General features: G+C 50.8%; 1 protein-coding gene across 4 annotated transcripts in view; it reads left to right on the top strand.

The window, feature by feature from the left end:
- The window catches only part of RIN3 (Ras and Rab interactor 3), a 118,472-nt gene that overhangs the window by 29,282 nt on the left and 70,463 nt on the right, over positions 1-18,727 (top strand). For all 4 annotated transcript variants that reach the window (XM_027120398.1, XM_027120397.1, XM_027120394.1 and 1 more), the window contains exon 2: positions 6,905-7,112. In XM_027120398.1, the coding sequence (XP_026976199.1) occupies positions 6,905-7,112 (208 nt within the window). The remainder of the gene's footprint in view (positions 1-6,904; positions 7,113-18,727) is intronic.

An 18,727-nucleotide genomic window follows, 5' to 3' on the forward strand; every position in this document is an offset into this window, starting at 1 on the left:
CCCCCCCAACCCCCCACCCCCACTCTATATCGCCTTGGCTCGTGACATGCTTTGGGACCTTGGGAGAAGGTGTGTGCATGTGGAGTTTTTGTTTTGCTTTTTAATTAAATATTTCAAAGGTAGGGAAATCTAGAGGAAAAACATAGCAATGCCCTGATCACCCATAATTCAGCTTTGTTAAATCCTACCCTTTTGTCATATTTGCTTCAGATGTTTTACAAGCAAACAAATCATTACAGAACTGGCTGAAGCCTCCTTCACACAGTTTCCTGACCCCATTTTCTTCCAGCCCCTCCGAGGTCACCATTATCCTGAATTTGGTGTGCATGTGTATCCACAAACAAGACACAGGACTGTTGTGTACGTTTTTACACTTTATAGAAATATTTTCATTCCTTCTGTAATTTGCTTTCTTCACTCAACATTGGGGATTTGGTTTGCTTGACTTTAAAAACTTGTTAACTTTTTTCTTTCGAAATAATTTCAGACTCCCAGAAAAGTTACAGGGTTAGTACAATGAATTCCTGTAGTACAGTCTTCATTCAGATTTACCAGTTATCGACATTTTGTCACATCTGCTGGTTCTCTCTGTCTCCTTCATTTTTTTTTGAACCTTGTGACAGTAATTTGCAGACTCTGTGCCTCTTTACGCCCATATATTTCAGTGGGTATTTCCCAAACATGGGCATTCTCTTACCTAACCTCAGCACACGAATCAAGATCAGGGAATTAATATTCATGCAGTTGACAGGATTTTGAGATTTAACTGTGTGGCGATTGGTTCCTACCTTTCAGCAGCTCTGCCATAGTCCAGGGTGGACTAATCACAACTTATTTCTCGTTCTCTCGTGGACGGACTTTGGTTGTCCCCATTTTCTCTCAGTATAAATGCTTCCATTATCAATGATCTCCTTATCCCGTGTGCGTCCTGGGAGTGGGGCTGCTGGGGCCTGGGCTACAGCACCTCCGTCTCTTTTAGATTTTGGAAATCATTTTCAGAGCAGGTGCAACTGTCTTCATTCTCATGGAGTGCTGTACCCCGTTGGTGCTCTAGTGCCATTTAGGGGCTGAGCAATGGGCTCTCGCCTATCTTAGGCCATTTCTCATGTTGCTGGTGTTCGTAAGAGAAACAGGGCATGACCATGTGCGTGGTTACTCCAGGTAGAATAATGACCTATTTGAGGTGTTGTCATGTATCAGACGATGCTTGATGCATGTTACATGTGGCAGGTATTACCAGCTCCATTACACAGATGAGAAAACTGAGGCCCGTAGAGGTTAAATACCTTGTCCTAGGTCCCACGGCCAGATATGGCAGGGATTGGGACTGAGGCTGTGTGAGTCCTAGTTCCTCATCTTCAGGCTATGCAGAGTGTGTGAAATGACCACCGCATCTCTGATTGTGAGTTTGTCGTGAGAGGGGTCCACTGAGAGGCTGTTGCCTCTTCCTGCAACATCCCACCTCCCCTCACACCCCTACACGCCTGTCCCTGTCATCTGGTCCCTTCTTCTCTCTACAGAGGGAGTCATTTCATTTAAGAGCAGTCAGCATGGAGGAGAAGGGAGAGGGTGGGGGTGGGGGACAGCAATGAGCGACCATCCTCCCTCACCCTGGGAGTGTCAAGGCACGGCTGGTTCTCCAGGCCTCCAAGGTCAGAGACAGAGAAAACTCCCATCTGGGGCTTCTGGACGGTCCAGCCTCAGCTCGATAAGTCGGCGCCATTTCAAAAGGAGGAAGGCTTTGGCCTTCTGGAGGCTCACGGTGGGCACAGGAGCCCCACCGGGCAATTCAGTTACAGCTCTTAGAGGTTTGCTCTTTATCACTCCAGAGATGATCGTCAAGCACGGTGTGCCCTCTCATCTCATTTACGCCCAAGAGAAACCCTCTCCGCTGGTTTTACTTACTCCCTTTTTTCAGAAGAGGAAACCGGAGTCAGCGTGGTTATGTAGGCAGTTAAGCCCCTTAGCGAGTCAGTGCAGAGCTGAGATGACACGCGGGCTCGGGAGGCCCCAAAGCCAACAGGTCTCCACCCTGCATGCATTTTTGTGACAAACAGATGTATTTTCACATATTTATTTAAAATGAGTTTTAATCCTATAAATAATGCATAATTAGCATGCAAATTTGAAACAACTCCCCTGCACTTCTCAGAAATAACTGTCCTTAATGATGTCTCACAGAGCCTTCAGGAAATTATTTTTGTGTATAGTTATATTTCTGTGTCTCAGTGTGTGTTTGTATATATTCCAAATGGGATAAAAAACATTAATGAACGCTCTTTCTTTGCCAGGTACTACAAGGATACATATACACGGGAAATTTTTAAAATTTCTTCAAGAAGTAGAATAGTGTAGAGGTTATAACCACAGACTCTGGATCCAGATTGTCTGGGTTTGAACGCCAGCTCTGCCACTTATAGGCTGTGTGACCTTGGATGAGCTATTTAGTCTCTCTGTGCCTCAGTATCCTCGTCTTTATTTTTTTATTTTATTTTATGTTTTATTTATTTATTTATTTTATTTATTTTTGGCTGCATTGGGTCTTTGTTGCTGTGCGCGGGCTTTCTCTAGTTGCGGAGAGCGGGGGCTACTCTTCGTTGCAGTGCGTGGGCTTCTCATTGTGGTGGCTTCTCTTGCTGCGGATCAGGGGCTCCAGAGCGCAGGCTCAGTAGTTGTGGCGCACGGGCTTAGTTGCTCCACGGCATGTGGGATCTTCCCAGACCAGGGCTCGAACGCGCGTCCCCTGCGTTGGCAGGCGGATTCTGAACCAAGAATATGTTCCATGCCTCTCTCCTAGCCTCTGGTGGTGACCATCAATCCTTGGTGTTCAAAACTCATAACTCCACTCTCTTCTTCTGCCTTCACATGGCTTTCTTGTATCTCTGTGTCTTTTTTTTTTTTTTGGCCACGCCACGTGGATTGTGACATCTTAGTTCCCTGACCAGGGATCGAACCCGTGCCCCCTGCAGTGGAAGCGCGGAGCCCTAACCACTGGACCTCCAGGGAATTCCTCTGTCTCTCATTGAATTTAGGGCCCATTCTAAATCCAGAATGATGTCATCTGTAACTTAACTACATCTACAAAGAGCCTTTTTCCGAATGAGGTCACATTCACAGGTGCCAGGTGTTAGGATTTGGGCATATCTCTTTGGGGGCACAGTGCAGCCCACTCCAGTAGGTGTGAGGATGCCTGTGTGCTGTGGGCTACTTATGGATGAAGAGGCACATTGCTGCCCTGATTGGCATTACCAGGGCCCCTCCTACCCTGGCCCTCCGTGTCATTTGTATACTCATGCACCTTGCACAGAGTGATCAGGCCGTCCCATAACATTGATTGCTGGGACCAGGTCTCTTTATCTCAATACAGCCACTTGGCCTTGAAGCTGGGGTGAGGCCTGCCTGAGGTCAGGATCGTGGGTGGGACGGAGACGGCCTTTTCCTGGTCCTCCCCTTCCATCCCACACTCCCCCCAAGTTCCGGCCAAGTCTGTACAAGGGGGCCTCAGTTCTCCTTACAATGAGGCTTCATTAGAACTTTCTGAGCTGCTTCCCTGGGACCCACACAGGCAGCCCGAAGCTGGCGTCCCCATGAGCTGGGAAACGGCGGGGCCTTCTTCCACACAGGCAGCATCCAGCCAGGGTGCTGCACCCCGAGCTGACACCACACCACCTGGGTGGCCCCCTCGGGCGGCCTCTCCACCCCAGAGCAGAGCTCTCCTCTCCACCTCACCCAGGTTGCATAGGCCGGTGACTGGATGCGGCACCACGCCAGGTCACTCCTTCCCTTGGGAGCTAAGGCCAGGATGCTGAGTCCAGGCCCTGTCCCTGTGGACCAGGGCAAAGGTTTCCCTGGTGTCTGACCACACTGCGTCTGGGTGGGGCAGCACGGACGACCCGCCCCTTGAATCGGAAGGCTGTTAGGACTACTGATGAGAGCTAATTGCTCTACTTCCCGTGAGCAAGCAGAAGGAAAACAGTCATGGAATGGTTTGTCTTTCCGGTGGAATTGCTCTAAAGTTTTTAGGCTCATTATTCTGCGCTAACAGTGCCATTAATTACCCGGGGCCCCCGTGGCTGCCTTCGCAGGGCCCTCAGCTGGATCTTGGCTGGTGAGAGGGAGGGCATGGGAGCTGGGGTGGCCGACCGTGCCAGCAGATGACATATCCACTGTGGGCTCAGTGATGGTCCCTGGCAGTTAGAGCTGGTGTGGCCAAGCTGTTTAACAACAGTAATCATGGCAGGGAAGCAGCCTGCCCGGGTGCCGGCTCAGGGCGTTCACCTCTCTGCCATCCTGCTCGAGCCCCGCAGTCCAGCCTGGAGCCCCAGCATCAGCACCAGCATTTAATGGTCGCAAGTGGGCACCTAGAGGCCCAAGGTCAGCAGGGACTCAGAGATTAGGAGGCAACTTCCTGGTCCCGTTACCATTCTTTGGCCTGGTCACAGCAGGTGTCCATGTCACTCTGTCCCTTCAGGGCTCTGCTGCTCCTGTGACCTGGTGCAAGGCCCAAACCTCCCCTAGCCTCAGCTGCTCCTTCTGTAATGTCTAGACCTTGCTGCGGCCTTTGACACTTACAGCTTCCACTCCAAGCCTCAGGTCCTGCCAAGCCACCACTTAGGGGGCCCTGAGCAAGCCCTTGTGACTCCTGCCCTGGCCCACCCAGCGGGAAAGGAGAACACTGGAAGACTTGGGCAGTTCCTGGAAAGCAATATCTCAAGAGCCTTTGGCCTCTTGAGTGGTTTAGTCTGAGAAGCAGACAGATGCAGAAACTGAGACCCTAAGAGGGAACGGACTTACCCATGGACTTAACTAAGCTACCTAAGCCTAGTTAGTGGCAGAGAGAGAGCCAATTGCTGTCACTCCAGCTGCCGTTAGAGTCCTAACTGGCCTCTGGGAGAAGCCCTGGGCCAAGTGAGAAGGTTTTAGGATGATTATAAAGCCTTTTTGGTGCCAGAGGATGTTTTGTGTTTCTAAGGGAGGTTGGAAAAACCTAACAGGCCCCGAATGCTTGTTTCTGGGTAATTCTGGCCTCCACTGTTTTCACTGCTTTCCCAGAGGAGATGCTGGACTGCATTTCAGGGCTTGGGAAGAGGTCACATCAGTATGAGCTGGGCCGCCCTGGCCTTGAGCTCCAAATGAGACCCAGTTCCACAGCCCATGGGGCTTCCAGACCCTTCCAGACCCCTTCCAGACCCAAATGAGACCCAGTTCCACAGCCCATGGGGCTGCCCTGCTGCCCCTTCCAGACCCATGACGCCTGCAGCTGCCTGGGACACTCCTGTCAGCCTGGTGACGTGGCACACTCTTCTGTGTGGACCCAGAGGGGAAATCCGTAGGAACCCACGGCACACACAGCATCCAGGGAGGGAGGGCTCCTCGGAAGGTTTAGAGTGGAGGCGTCAGAGGAGGGAATTTTTAGCACACTGACATTGCCGGATCTCCCATCACCACGTACCTTTCTAGTCTGGTCTCTGCAAAACCCAACACCGCTAGACCTGTTTAATCCCACACTTCCCAGTCTCCCCACCACCCAGAGAACCACCAGGACCCTCGCCCTCCCCTTGAGGAAATGCTCATCCCCTCGTCAGGACTTCTGGCTCCCGCTGCCCTCTGACCTCAGCAAATGATTCCACTTTTCTGTGCCTCTAACAGGGTTCATCCTGGCCTCCTCCCACCCCACCCCCCGGCAGCTCCTTAACAACCAGCTTTATCTCTGGTGCCCATGGGCAACATCGAGGGACATGGAGCAAAGGAGAGGCACCAGCCACATCTTCCTGGCTTTATAACTAGCCCCTTCTGTCTGATTAAGGTTTTCACCCCTGCAGATATCCTGAGATTTCATTCCTCAGGTAGAAGGCAAACAGACCACACAGCCCACCCGACTCAGGATTTGAGGCACCAAGATGCTGTTCCTCCTTTTCCGGAATCAAAACTCACATGCCAGTGTGTAGGGGGTCGGGTGGAGGGAGCGTGTTGGGAACGGTCTGGGATCTCTTAGACTGGACCTCTACTTTGTCTTGCCATTTCTCAGGCCTGTGATTCTCCTCCTTTCCCCAGGGACCCTGACGTTTTACATCGTCAGCTTGGGGGTCAGGGAGTGTCGACTGGGAGGGGCACAAGAAAGCCTTCTGGAAATGTCTGTATCAGCATATCTAACAGAAATATATATATAATGCAAGCCACATATTTGGTTTTAAATTTTCTAGTAGCCACACCGAAAGTAAAAAGAGATAGGTGAAATTAATTTTAATAATGTTTTACTTATCTCAATATATCCGAAAATTATCCTTTCAATATACAATCAATGTAAAATATTATTAGTGAACTATTTTGTGGTCTTTTTTTTTTTTTATACCAAGTCTTTGAGATCCTGTGTGTATTTTATACTTAGAGCATGTCTCAGTTCAGACAACTCACTTAAGATCTGATGTGGCTAGTGGCTATGGTATTGGGTAACACAGCTCTCTCTCTTGATCTGGGTGGTAGTTACACGGGTGTAGACATACCTAAAACTTTGTCTGACTGTATACTAAAGACTAGTGCATTTCACTGTGTATAAATTACACTTCAATTAAAAAGTTTTAAAAACCCTCTTCAGGGCTCTGCTCAAATGCCGTTGTTTTCCTGAACCCACCCTGGCTTGGAATTAGCTACTTCCGTTGCACTGTGCTTCTGTTATATTTATTCCAGTCTTGTGCTACAGCTGGTTTTTTCTGTGTATGTCTCACTCGTTTTATTATAAGCGCCTTAAGGCGAAGATCCCGGTTTGTTCATTTTTAATTCCCCAAAGGGCCCCAGGCTACCTAGATGCTGAATAAATAAGCATGGTTGAAGTGAATCGCCGTTTGTTGTAAACCCCTCTCTGGGCTGGCGGCAGGACGGGCTGGTCATTTGATTCTGTTCTCAGTCCTATTCCAGATGTTGGCAAAGGAGAGGGACAGCAAGAGGAGGAGGAAGATGGCGTGGGGCCTCGTCTGCCAGTCACTCCGAAGAACTGCCTTCCTCTCCGGGGCATCAGCGTCCTGGAGAAGCTCGTCAAGACCTGCCCGGTGTGGCTGCACGTGGGTCTGGGCCGGGCAGAGGCGACCAGGATCCTGCACCGGGAGGCGGCCGGGGTGAGTCGGGGTCTCTCATGGCCGGTAGGTGGGCACGGCTGTCGGGAACTGCGCGGGCTCCCACGGAAGTAGCTGCCCTCTGGACAGCTGCCCATTTGCTCTCTTTTCTTAGGTTTTATCAGCTTTTCGACCAGAACTCAGGAGCAAGGGACTGGTGGGAGGTGTGGTTTCTGCTCTGGGGAGCAGGTGTCCCACTGGGGCTGTACGGCTGGCGGGGGCTCTCTGGGCGTATGGGTGCCCGCGGCAGGACTGACACTTTGAGAACTCAGCCAGGGACTAGAGAGTCTCCGAGCCGGAGGGAACTGAGAAATCATTTTACACCCCCTTATTTTACATGTGAATATGAGGGGCTGTGTGATGGAATCGAAAGTGTTTTGTTTTGTTTTGTTTTGGAGTCAAGCTCTGTGAGTTGGGAAATGGCTTCAATTTTTTGAGCCTCACTTTTCTCACTTTGAAATGGGGCCATTAATAGTATTTTCCTCCTCGTGGTGTAAGCATTACAGAGGAAGATAGATGCCACGCACCATGCATTTTCTCTTACGTGCTACTTCCTTTAAAATTGTTTTTAATTTGTTTAATTTTAAAAGTGATACATATAAGTATTTACTGTAAAAAAAATATCAAGCTGGACAGAAGTGATAAAGTAAGAAGTAAAGTGTCTGATAACGGTCTCTGCCACCCACTCTTTTTCACCTAACCTATTTCCCAGAAGTCTTTTTTTGTTTGGGGCTTTTTTTAAATTGAGGTGAAATTCACATAACACAAAAGTAGCCTTTTTTTTTTTTTTTTTTTTTTTTTTTTTTTTCGCGGGCCTCTCACTTTTTTGGCCTCTCCCGCTGCGGAGCACAGGCTCCGGACGCTCAGGCTCAGCGGCCATGACTCACGGGCCCAGCCGCTCCACGGCATGTGGGATCTTCCCGGACCGGGGCACGAACCCGTGTCCCCTGCATCGGCAGGCGGACTCTCAACCACTGCGCCACCAGGGAAGCCCAAAAGTAGCCATTTTTTAAGTGCATAATTTAATACATTCACAAGGTTGTGCAAGCACCACCTCCATCTAGTTCCAAAACATTTCATCACCCCAAGATAAAACCCCGTATCCATTAAGCAGTTACTCCCATTCCTTCTTCTCCTGGCCCCTGGTAGCCGCCGGTCTGCTTCCAGAAGTCATTTCTGCTGGGCGTGTGTGGCGTATCTGTCCATTCATCTTCCGTGCAGACACCCACATCTGTAACAGCTAGCATTCACCAAGCACTTTACTGTGTTCTGGGCACTGTCACGTGTATAAGCACAGTTTATCCTCACAGCAGCCCTCTGAGGAAGGTAATACTAATATACCCATTTCACAGAGGAAGTAACTGAGATACGAAGCAGTTAAGTGACCTCCCCCAGGGGACACAGCGATCGAGTGCCTGAGCTGCCTTTTGAACCCAGGCAGTCGGGGAGCTCCCGTGCTGTATCGTACACACAGGTTGTATTTGACCGAGATGGAATTGCATCTTATAGCCATTTTTTGCCGTTCTTACCCTCAGTGTGGTATGTATCGCTACACTGTGTCCGGGGAATAGTCCAAGCTCCTAAACACGGGGCTCAGGTAGTTAGCAGACTAATTCATCCTGGACTAGATAAAATCCATGAAGTCAGCAGTTGTACCTGAACTTTGGAATTACTGGAACTCATGGGGCCTCCAGCAAAGGACCACGAAGTCCCACAGAGGCTCCTGCCATAGTGAGTGGGGACCGTAGAGTCCTAAAGACACAGCTGAATCCCTCCAGGGCCAGGGGAGGCCTCCCCCGGAGCATGGCCCCAGCTGGGGAGAGGGTTGCGGCGAGGAGGGGGAGGCAGGAAGACCCGCATCCTCAAGGAAACAAGATCTGTTGTTTCATTCCTCCCCACCTAAAGGCTTTCAGTTTCGAACTGCCTGAGGCTTTAGAGCAGATTATGAAACTGCATAGAAAATAAAATCAGGGATTCATCCCAGCAGGTGTTCCGGTGGGTATTCCCAGGCTGCAGCCCCAGCTGGTCGTCCACTCTCCTATTAGGATCTGAGGGGATTAGCGTCCCACCCTTCTTGGGAGGATGCAGCTGAGAAACGGGCCCAAGTGCAAGGTTGTGGTGTGACGAATGGCCATTTTCTGGACCTTACTTGGTCATCAGGAGAGGTGTGTCCAGGCATGCGTGTAGATGGGGGTGGACCAGACAGTGAGGACCGTCCCGGGAGATGGCAGGTGGGTCTCCAAGGTGAGCTGCACTGGGTGTAAGTCATGCCCACTTTGTCCAAAGGTTCGATACTCTCTTCAAAAAGTTTACAACAAGCCCAACTCAAAACAACAGTAGTGGTTCTGTGTGAAGATTGCTTATTAATGGCAGGCCCTGTACCAAGTGTTGTATGAACGTCACCTCATTTAATCCTCGCAATAATCCTGTGAGGGGGACTCTGCCATTATCCTCATTTTACTGATAATGAAACTGTGGCTATGAAGAGTGCCCTTGGGGTTCCCAGAAGCAGAGGATCTGGGAGGTGACCCCAGGGGACACCAGGGGGGGAAATAAGACAAGGAAGGGAGGGCAGCTAATAAAAGGTATGTGTTGGGCTTCCCTGGTGGCGCAGTGGTTGAGAGTCCGCCTGCCGATGCAGGGGACGTGGGTCCGTGACCCGGTCCGGGAAGATCCCACATGCCGTGGAGCGGCTGGGCCCGTGAACCATGGCCGCTGAGCCTGCGTGTCCGGAGCCTGTTGCTCTGCAACGGGAGAGACCACAACAGTGAGAGGCCCGCGTACCCCAAAAAAAAAAAAAAAAAAAAAAGATATGTGTTGATGCAGGTTACCCCTGGGGGCAGTGGAGCTGGCTTCTGCTGGGGCACTTTGGGAGCCCGGGTGGAAACACATCTCAAGGTCATTCTGCCCAGAGGGCTGAGGGAGCTGATATTATCCACTGACTGCTGATAGCCATTGGTTCCAGGCAATGGGGGATGAGGATTCATGTTCCAGCACCACCTCTCTGCTCTCAGTATGAGAAGATCTGACTCTGGCCAGAAACAGCCGGTGAGCAAAGTGATGCCAAGCTGGCTGTTGGAAGCAGGACTGGGGTCCACTAAAAAGACTGGGCAGGGCCCCAGCAGCCTCTACCACTGGGAGTGAAGTCACCTGCCCAGGGCCACACGGCTAGTGAGTTACAGGGCTGAGATTTGATCCCAGTCTCGGCTAAGCCAAAGCACACCCCTCACAAGGGTGAAGGTTAGTAGCCGGAAAGAAGAAGAAGTAATGTTTTGAGGTCAGTCAATACCAGATGGGTTTGGGAATAAGACACGTTTATAAAGATGGATAAAATCTGATCTTACCACTGTCCTCTCAGAGGGTCTGGGGGGGGCTTCATGCACGGATATGAATGGGAAGGCATGGGGAGGGGATGTCTCAGTGCTGGGTAAAAGGCAGGACAGCGAGTGACCTAGAGGAGGCGGGGAGCCTGTCCAGGTGGGCTGATCTGGGCAGACTTCCTGGAGGAGACAGATGCCGAGCTGGGCCATGCAGGAGGGACGGGCAGGATTGGGATGGGGGAGCTGAGTGGGTGGATGGGTGGTGGAACAGCACAGACTGAGCCCCAGAAGTGGGCATGAGCTGGGCTGGGGCACACAGGGAGGGAAGAGGGCATGACCGCAGGGATTGGAGCCAACTGGAGTAGCTGGAGGGCAGCACCAAGATGCATTCATTGCCTTGCAATGCCAGCGTCTGGCTCAGGCTTGGGTGCAGAGTATGTCTGGCTTTGGGTGTTTGTTAGAACAAGTGAATGAAGGATGGCAGGGAGGATGGGGCTGGTTCTGGGGAGCTGGCAAAGCCGGGCCAGTTGCTCAGGGCCTGCCTGCAGTGAGGGACGAAGGTCACGTGGCTGTGTTTACTTTCCAGGTGAGCACACATCACACAAGGCTTTAAGCCTTCATCCCAGGCTCTGTGGCTACAAGAGGCCCAGACACCTCTTCACCCCAAGTAGGTGGAGGTACCCAGGTCGCTATTTTATAACTCAGGGGCTGAGTATAGAAAACAGAAAGCTTCAGGCTGGGTCCTGAAGTGACACCCTTGTCCAGAGCCTTGAATCTAATCCCAGGAGTGAGACCACAGGCTACTGTTAAGACCGAAGGTGATGGGCTAAAAGAGGTCAGCCGGGCCCTTCCTGCTATTGCCCCCTTACTCTCCCTCTGAGACCACAGGGACTGGGTCAGCCCCAAGGACAACAAAATTGGAGGAGATGCACCTTCTGTTCAATTCTCTGCCCTCACACCCCACTCCTCCCCGTGAGCTTCTGTATTTTCAAGCAGAAAGCAAAGCCCTAGAGTTCACACTCTGATAAAAGACTGGCCAACTTTTACCCAAAGTTGTTCTTTGCATGATCTTATTGATCCTCACCAGCGACTTCTGTCTGGTTGGTGTTATTAGTGTCCCCATTTCCAGATAAGGAAATGAAGGCACAGAGAAGTTAAGTCACTTGCCTGAAGTCACACAGCTAGTAAGAGCAGAGTCTGCATAGTATGATCTTCAGGAGATGCTGGGAAGGCCCTTTGCTGCATAATATCACTCTCATGGAACTGTCTGAAATTCCACCAGTGCAATGACTTCATCGTTTTTAAGATATAGACACTGGGTAGCCCCCAGGCTGTGAGAGTTCGGAGGGTCCTCAGAGATAACCTGGACCCACCCCTCATGGCACCAGTGAGAGACAGTGCTTCATCATGTCTGGGGCCAGTGGTCAGGAGACTGGAGATCCAGCCCCTTTGTCCCAAATATCTGTATGACCTTGACCATGTCCCACCCCCTCTACTACTCCCCATCTCCTGCAGCCTGCTTCTCTGATAAGGTTCTGGAAACATATTGGCCCCTTTCTGATTCGCGTATATCCAGAGCAAGGCAATCAAAAGCCATCTTTATTCATCCTGCACCCAAATGCTGGGGTGTTTTTTCTTTTAGTTTTATTTTAGAAGTTTTTGATTTATAGAAAAGTTGCAAGGACAGTACAGAGAGTTCCCTTATGTACTTCTCACCCAATTTCTCCCACTGTAACATCTAACATGAGTATGGTACATTTGTCACAATTAATGAACCAGTATTGATACATTAGTATTCACTAACGCCCATACTTTATTCAGATTTCCTTAGCTTTTACCTAATGTCTTTTTCTGTTGCAGGATCCCATCCAGGGCACCACATCACATATAGTCATAGGTCTCCTTAGACTCCTCTTGGCTGCAAGTTTCTCAAACTTTCTTTGTTTCTGACGACCTTGATGGTTTTGAGGAGTACTGGTCAGGTGTTTTGTAGAATGTCCCTCACCTGGGATTTGTCAGATGGTTAGACTGGGGGTATGAGTTTGGGGGAGGAAGATCCCATAGGCACAGCGCCATTCTCATCACATCATGACAGAGGTTCCTACTGTCAACATGACGTCACTGTTGATGTTGACCTTGATCAGCTGTCAGTTTCCGCTGTAAAGTTACTCCTTCTCCTCCCCCTTTCATACAGTTCGCTTTGGAAGGAAGTCACTCTGCACAGCCCACACTCAGGGAGGGGGGATTTATGCTCCACCTACTTGAGGGCAGAGCATCTACATAAACTACTTGAAATTCTTACGCACAAGAGGTTTGTCTCTTCTCCCCCATTTATGTATTTATTCGACCACTTACTAATATCGATGTAGACTCATAGGTACTTATTTTATGCTTTGAGTTATAATCCAATACTACCATAATTATTTTATTGCTCAAATTGTTCCAAATTTGGCCACCGGGAGCTCTTTCAGTTGGCTCCTGTGTCCCTTTGACATAACCCCATCGTTGTGCGTGTGTTTTGATTATTTGTTTGTTCAGAGCACTTCCTTACTTTCTTACACTAAAAGATGCTCCACATTGTCTTGTATATTTCTTGCCTCAGTCCTAGGATCGGCCATTTCTCCAAGGAACCCTTGTTCCTTTTATTGGAGAATAATGTTAGAAACCAAGATCTGGCGCTATGTGTGTTCATTGCTACTGAAGTGTCATTGCTTCTAGGCCAAGAGGTGGTCTTTTAGTGAAAGAAACCTCTTGTAAGATTGCTTTTTGTAGTGAGGGGTTAGCTCAAGTGTTGCAAGGCTTCCCTGGTGGCGCAGTGGTTGAGGGTCCGCCTGCCGATGCAGGGGACACGGCTTCGTACCCCGGTCCGGGAAGATCCCACAGATCCCACATGCCACGGAGCGGCTGGGCCCGTGAGCCATGGCCACTGAGCCTGCGCGTCCGGAGCCTGTGCTCCGCAACGGGAGAGGCCACAACAGTGAGAGGCCCGCGTATCGCAAAAAAAAAAGAGTTGCAGTAGCCTGAGTTGCAATATGGACCAGCCCACGTTCAAGGCATCTTCCCCTGCTGTGAGACCAAGGAATACCAGTTATGTCCAATATAGTTTGGCGAAAGCACCGGTGAAACCCCTTTCCTGCCCCTTCGGGATGCCAGGGCCAGGGAAGAAGGCATAGTCAGCAGGTCTCCTGCGTGCCAAGCACCGTCTCTCATCTTTCCACCAGCCCTGCAGAACAGGGGGCAGCCTCTCTATTTTATAAGTGAGGAAACCCACCTCTGACAGTCATATGGCCACTAAGTGATAGAGGGTGATTTGAACCCACCAACTCACTGCTTTCAAAGACTTTTTTTTTTAAAAAAAACCACAGTGTGTCAGCCTCATCCCCAGAAATGCGGGTTTCTTTGGCTTAGAGCGGGGCTCAGCCACCAGGGCGATTCTGATAGGCAGCCAGGATGAGAAACGCTGCTCCATGCCAGGCTACAGCCTCGTTATCAGTAATGGGAAAGGTGGGCCACGCGTGTCCAGAGGGGGCTTCGGCCACTGGACCCCTGACCTCCACAGGCACTTGTGGTGCCTTGGAAGAACAGCCACTTCTGTTCCAGCCCTAAAGAGCGTGATTGGAAAATTTCCCCAAGCGACTGGAAAATAGTCCTAAAATAACAAGAGTAGCAAAGCAGACACAGCTCTGGATTGTCCGGGCCAAGAAGGAACAGCAAAAACAAAACCATTTAGAGTGTATTTAGCTTTGGGTTTTTATGTAATTATTTGAAGAGGAGGAGGGGAATGCAGTGGCTGCATAATTCCCTCCCTAAGCATATTTCTGTCCCAGCTGTTTCTGAAATCAGTTGGTCTTTCCAAACCCCCTCTGGCTGAAGGTGGATACGGAAGGGCTCCAACCCAGCCAGGGGCTCGAACCTCCTGGATTGCATTAATTTACCTGTGAAACTAACCCTCATGTAAGCCTCTTGGGGGTTTGGGAAAGACCCCAGGACACTGATGCTGGGAGAGAATCTTCTAGAAGGAAGGAGTCCTGGACCCTTTAGTCCCCCTACTTCGCTAGCCTGGAAAAGCCAGCTCAGAGAGGGGAAGTGACTTGCCAAAGGGCACAGCAAGCCAGGGTCCGCACCAAGAGGGACGCTGTGTCCTGCCTCACAGCCCAGGGACCTGACCTTGAACCCACTGTTGTTTCAGGGGGTGGTGGTAGGGGAATCCTAGCTCTTCAAAGAAAACTGGACCCTCAGAGTGGGCATGTCGTCCGTCAGTTTGTACAATTGGGGAAAGAGGATTCTTCTGCTTTTGGTGAGTTCCTAATCCAGTATGTTGGGGAAGCTGACAAAAGGGGAAAAAAATAAAGAGGGAACAGAAGGAGTGGGTGACTCAGATGTCAGCTCAACAAGGCACCAGACGACGCTTGTTCCCACAGAGGAGAGACATTGAGTGAGGACACTGGGGCACAGCAAGCTTTGTGGGTGGCCCGGTTAATCAGGGAAGGCTTTCGGGAGCAGTGGCTCAGGGAGGGTCCCGGTGTGAGCTGGGAGCAGTAGTGTGAGCTGCTCCATTCCTAATAACCCCAGGCAGCCCGCAGGCAAGGGTCCTGGAGGTGGACAGAGAAGGCTCCGGTGCCTGGAATTGCCACCTCACATTCCCTCACTGCTCACCTTGAGCTCATCCTTTCACTCGGGGCTGAGACCTGAAGTCTGGAGCTGCTAGTGAGGGTGCCTTTCCGTCTCCAGGGTGCCTGGTGCCCCACCATGTTGCCTTTCTGAATCATAGAGCCATGCATGAACAGGAGGGTGGAAACGCTTCCTCCGTACAGCAGGGGGCTCTGAGGCAGGTAGAGACACCATATACTGGGTGCTTATTATATAGCAGGCACTCTACCGAAGTCATGTGGGCAGTTCTTTCATTAATCCTTTGAGGCACTGGGCCTATGGTAGCTTCAGCCATAAGGCTACTGTTGTTTATCTCATGAGAAATATGGAGGTTTGGGGTCTAGGGCTGGTTTAGCAGTTCAGTGATGTCTTCAAGACCCAGGTCCTTTCCACCTTTCTATTCCTCCATCTTCAAGGTTAGCTTTTGTCCTCTGTTTGTCACCTCACGGTTACAGAATAGCAGCTGCAGCTCCAGCCATCTCACCCATTTAAAAGCAGGAGGTCATGGGCAAAAGGCTTTCTTCTCTTAGGCTCAGCCTTTTTGTCAGGGAACAGATGTTTTTCCAGATACTTTATTGGCTACCCCTGACTGTGAGGGAGGCTGGGGAAGGGGGTGAGTGGCAGAGGGGAACAGAATAGCCATGATTGGCTTTGACCAAACAGGATTCATCTCCTGAGGCAGAATGCACTGCTCCCAGGCCAGAATTGTGGTCAGTTAGCAAGGAGAGGGAGGGGAACTGGTTCTCAGGGGGGCTGACTCTTAGTGACCATCACAGGCAGGAACTATCATGATGCCATTTTGCAGAGGAAGAAGCAGCCCCAGAGCAGTGACACAGCTCAAGAGTAGCCGACTAAGGACTGACCTCTGAGAGTCTGGCTCCAGAGATCGTGGGCTAAAGTCTTCCACAGAAGGGCCCAAGGCCCGATGCTCTGGACCTTCCCTTTTCCCTCCCTCTTTGCCAGTCTTCTTCCTACACTGTATTCTCATCTGTACAAGGGGTAAAATATTCTAAACGCCAGGGAGGGAGTTGCTGCAAGGTATCTAAAACCTCTAACCAGGTGCCTGGCATAAAACACATGCTCAGTTGGTGGGTTGGCTGGGTTGGAGGACAGGTACTATAATGGTCACAACCCTGATCTGAAGGTCACTGGCCTTGCATTCTTGTCCTGGCTCTGCCACGAACAAATAATGTGACCTCAGGATGTCTTTTTGCATTTCTGGGTCTTGGTTTCTTTGGCTATAGAGTGAGGAGCTGGACATACCCGTGGCTTTCAAACTTCCCCACCAAGCTCTGGGGACCCCTCAACAGCACCTCATAGGAGGAAGAGAGGAGGGGGGTATCCAAAGGATGAGGTCCCACCTCCACATAACCCACAGCTGTAGCATTGCCTACTGTGGCATAACGAACCACTCCAAAATCCAGTGGCTTAAAACAGCCACTATTCAACTTTCTCAGGATTCTGTGGGTCAGCAGTTTGGACTGGGTTCTGCTGAGTGGTTCTTCTGCTGGTCTCTCCTGGGGTCAGTCAGGCAGCTGCAGTCATCTGGCCAGCTGGCCAGAGATGGCCTTGCTCCCCTGTCTGGCGGTTAGTACCAGCTGTGGGCTGGGCCTCATGACTCCAGCGGGCTCACTCAGCCTTCTTCACATGACAGCTGTGGTCCAACAGGGTGAGCATGGAAGCAGACATGCCTCTTAAGGCCTAGGCTTAGCCCTCCACAGAGTCACTTCTGCTACATTCTTTTTTTTTTTTTTTAATATTTATTTATTTATTTGGTTGCACTGGGTCTTTTAGTTGCGGCAGATGGGCTCCTTAGTTGCGGCTCGAGGGCTCCTTAGTTGTGGCTCGAGGGCTCCTTAGCTGCGGCTCACCAACTCCTTAGTTGCGGTATGTGGGCTCCTTAGTTGTAGCATGTGAACTCTTAGTTGAAGCATGCATGTGGGATCTAGTTCCCTGACCAGGGCTCGAACCCAGGCCCCTTGCATCGGGAGCACGGAGTCTTAACCACTGCGCCACCAGCGAAGTCCCCGATACATTCTTTTGGTTAAAGCAAATCCTAAGGCCACGCTTCCGGGTGCAGGGAAATAGACCCCACCTCTCGATGGGAGGAGCTGCAAAGAATTTGTGGCCATTTTAATCTACCGCATAGGGGAGTGATCTTTGAGTCCGTTTTCCTATCTCTTTGTTTGGAAAAAAGATACATAATAATAATCGTATTAATAGTTATCATTTATTTGTCAAACAAGATTATGCAGATAAAAATCTTAGCATCTGGTTTAGTGCTCAGTAAATGGGAGCAGTCTATAATAATAGTAAGTATCAAGTGCGTGCTCTATGCCAGGCATTTATATATGTGACCAGCAATTCTCATAGCAGCCCTGAGAGGTGGAGATGATTATTCTCAGGCTCAGACGAGGAAATCGAGACCAGAGGAGTAAAAGTAACTTGCCTACAGACCCACAGCTGGTAAGGAGCAGAGCTGAGCTTTGAGTCCCCCTGCAGCTCTAAAAAGTGGGCTGCAGGGGGTAGAAAGAGAAGTAAGAGGGGCTTGGAGAATTTGCACATGGACCCCCTCAAGGGTGCTGGAGAAGGAGCTCTGGGAGGCACACCCAGCCCATGAGCCCCCTGGGTGCTCACCTGCAACAACCATCACGGGCAACATCTCCTTAGAGGATAAGCAATGGACACCTGGTGAGGGGAGGGGTGTGATAGGGACACAGGCAGTTCACTCAGATGCCCTTCTCCTGGCACTGGCTTTGCTGAACTCTGCTGGGTTTAAGCATGGGAGATGCACCTTAATCTAGAACGCTTTGTAGGAGTTACCGGTCTGCATACGTTCTTGCGGTGAGCCGCACGGCGACACTGTTTTTGAGGTGCTGTCTGTGGCTACTTCCTAGAAGGGACCCTGTGACTAGCTGAGGTGCTAAACCTCCCCATAGGGGAACGCGGAACAGACCATCTTATTCCGAAGGACAGTGGCCAAGGCAGACCACTGACTGGGGTTCTGCCCATAGCAGGCACCTGTCAGTGCCCCCTCCCCGACTGCCATCTGGGCGGGAGAGGTCAGAGGACTCCTCTGGCCTCTGTCCCTGCTCCTCCCCCACTAACTCAGCCCCCCAAACCCCCAACCCAGAACCTTATCTTGGCTTTTCAGATAAGAGCCCCAGGACTTGGCCACGGCAGAAGGAAGTGCTACAGGAGGGTCTGTGGCCATGCTGAAAGGGTGGGTGTTGGACGCTCAGAACTGGGAACCTGAGCCCAGCCTGGGGACTTTCCACCCCCGTCTGCACCCCTGGCCTGTAGTGAGTAGATAACACAGACTTGATGGCAAGAGATAAGGGAGATGTTCTTGGCGACAGCTGGGTCTGCATCTAGCTTCTGCACTTCCTGTTTGCGTGGCCTTGGGTTTACTTAACCTCCCTGTGCCCTGAGTCTTCATCCATCGGAAGGAATGGCAGTAGTGCCTGCTTCCTGGGGCCGTGGGGAGAGCTGGTGGTGCTGAGCGTGAGGTACTTGGCCCGGAGCGCAGACGTCAGCCGCTCTTTTCAGCTGCTGGCTCCTTACCCTCCACTGCGCCGCACCCTCAAGGAAATCCCTTCTGAGTTTTTTTCACAACAAACACGTGTGGTAGACTGATCCCCAGTGCTA

Source organism: Aethalodelphis obliquidens, unplaced genomic scaffold, assembly GCF_003676395.1.
Source record: "Aethalodelphis obliquidens isolate GAN/ISIS:26980383/991018 unplaced genomic scaffold, ASM367639v1 scaffold21, whole genome shotgun sequence".
Taxonomy (NCBI): domain Eukaryota; kingdom Metazoa; phylum Chordata; class Mammalia; order Artiodactyla; family Delphinidae; genus Aethalodelphis; species Aethalodelphis obliquidens.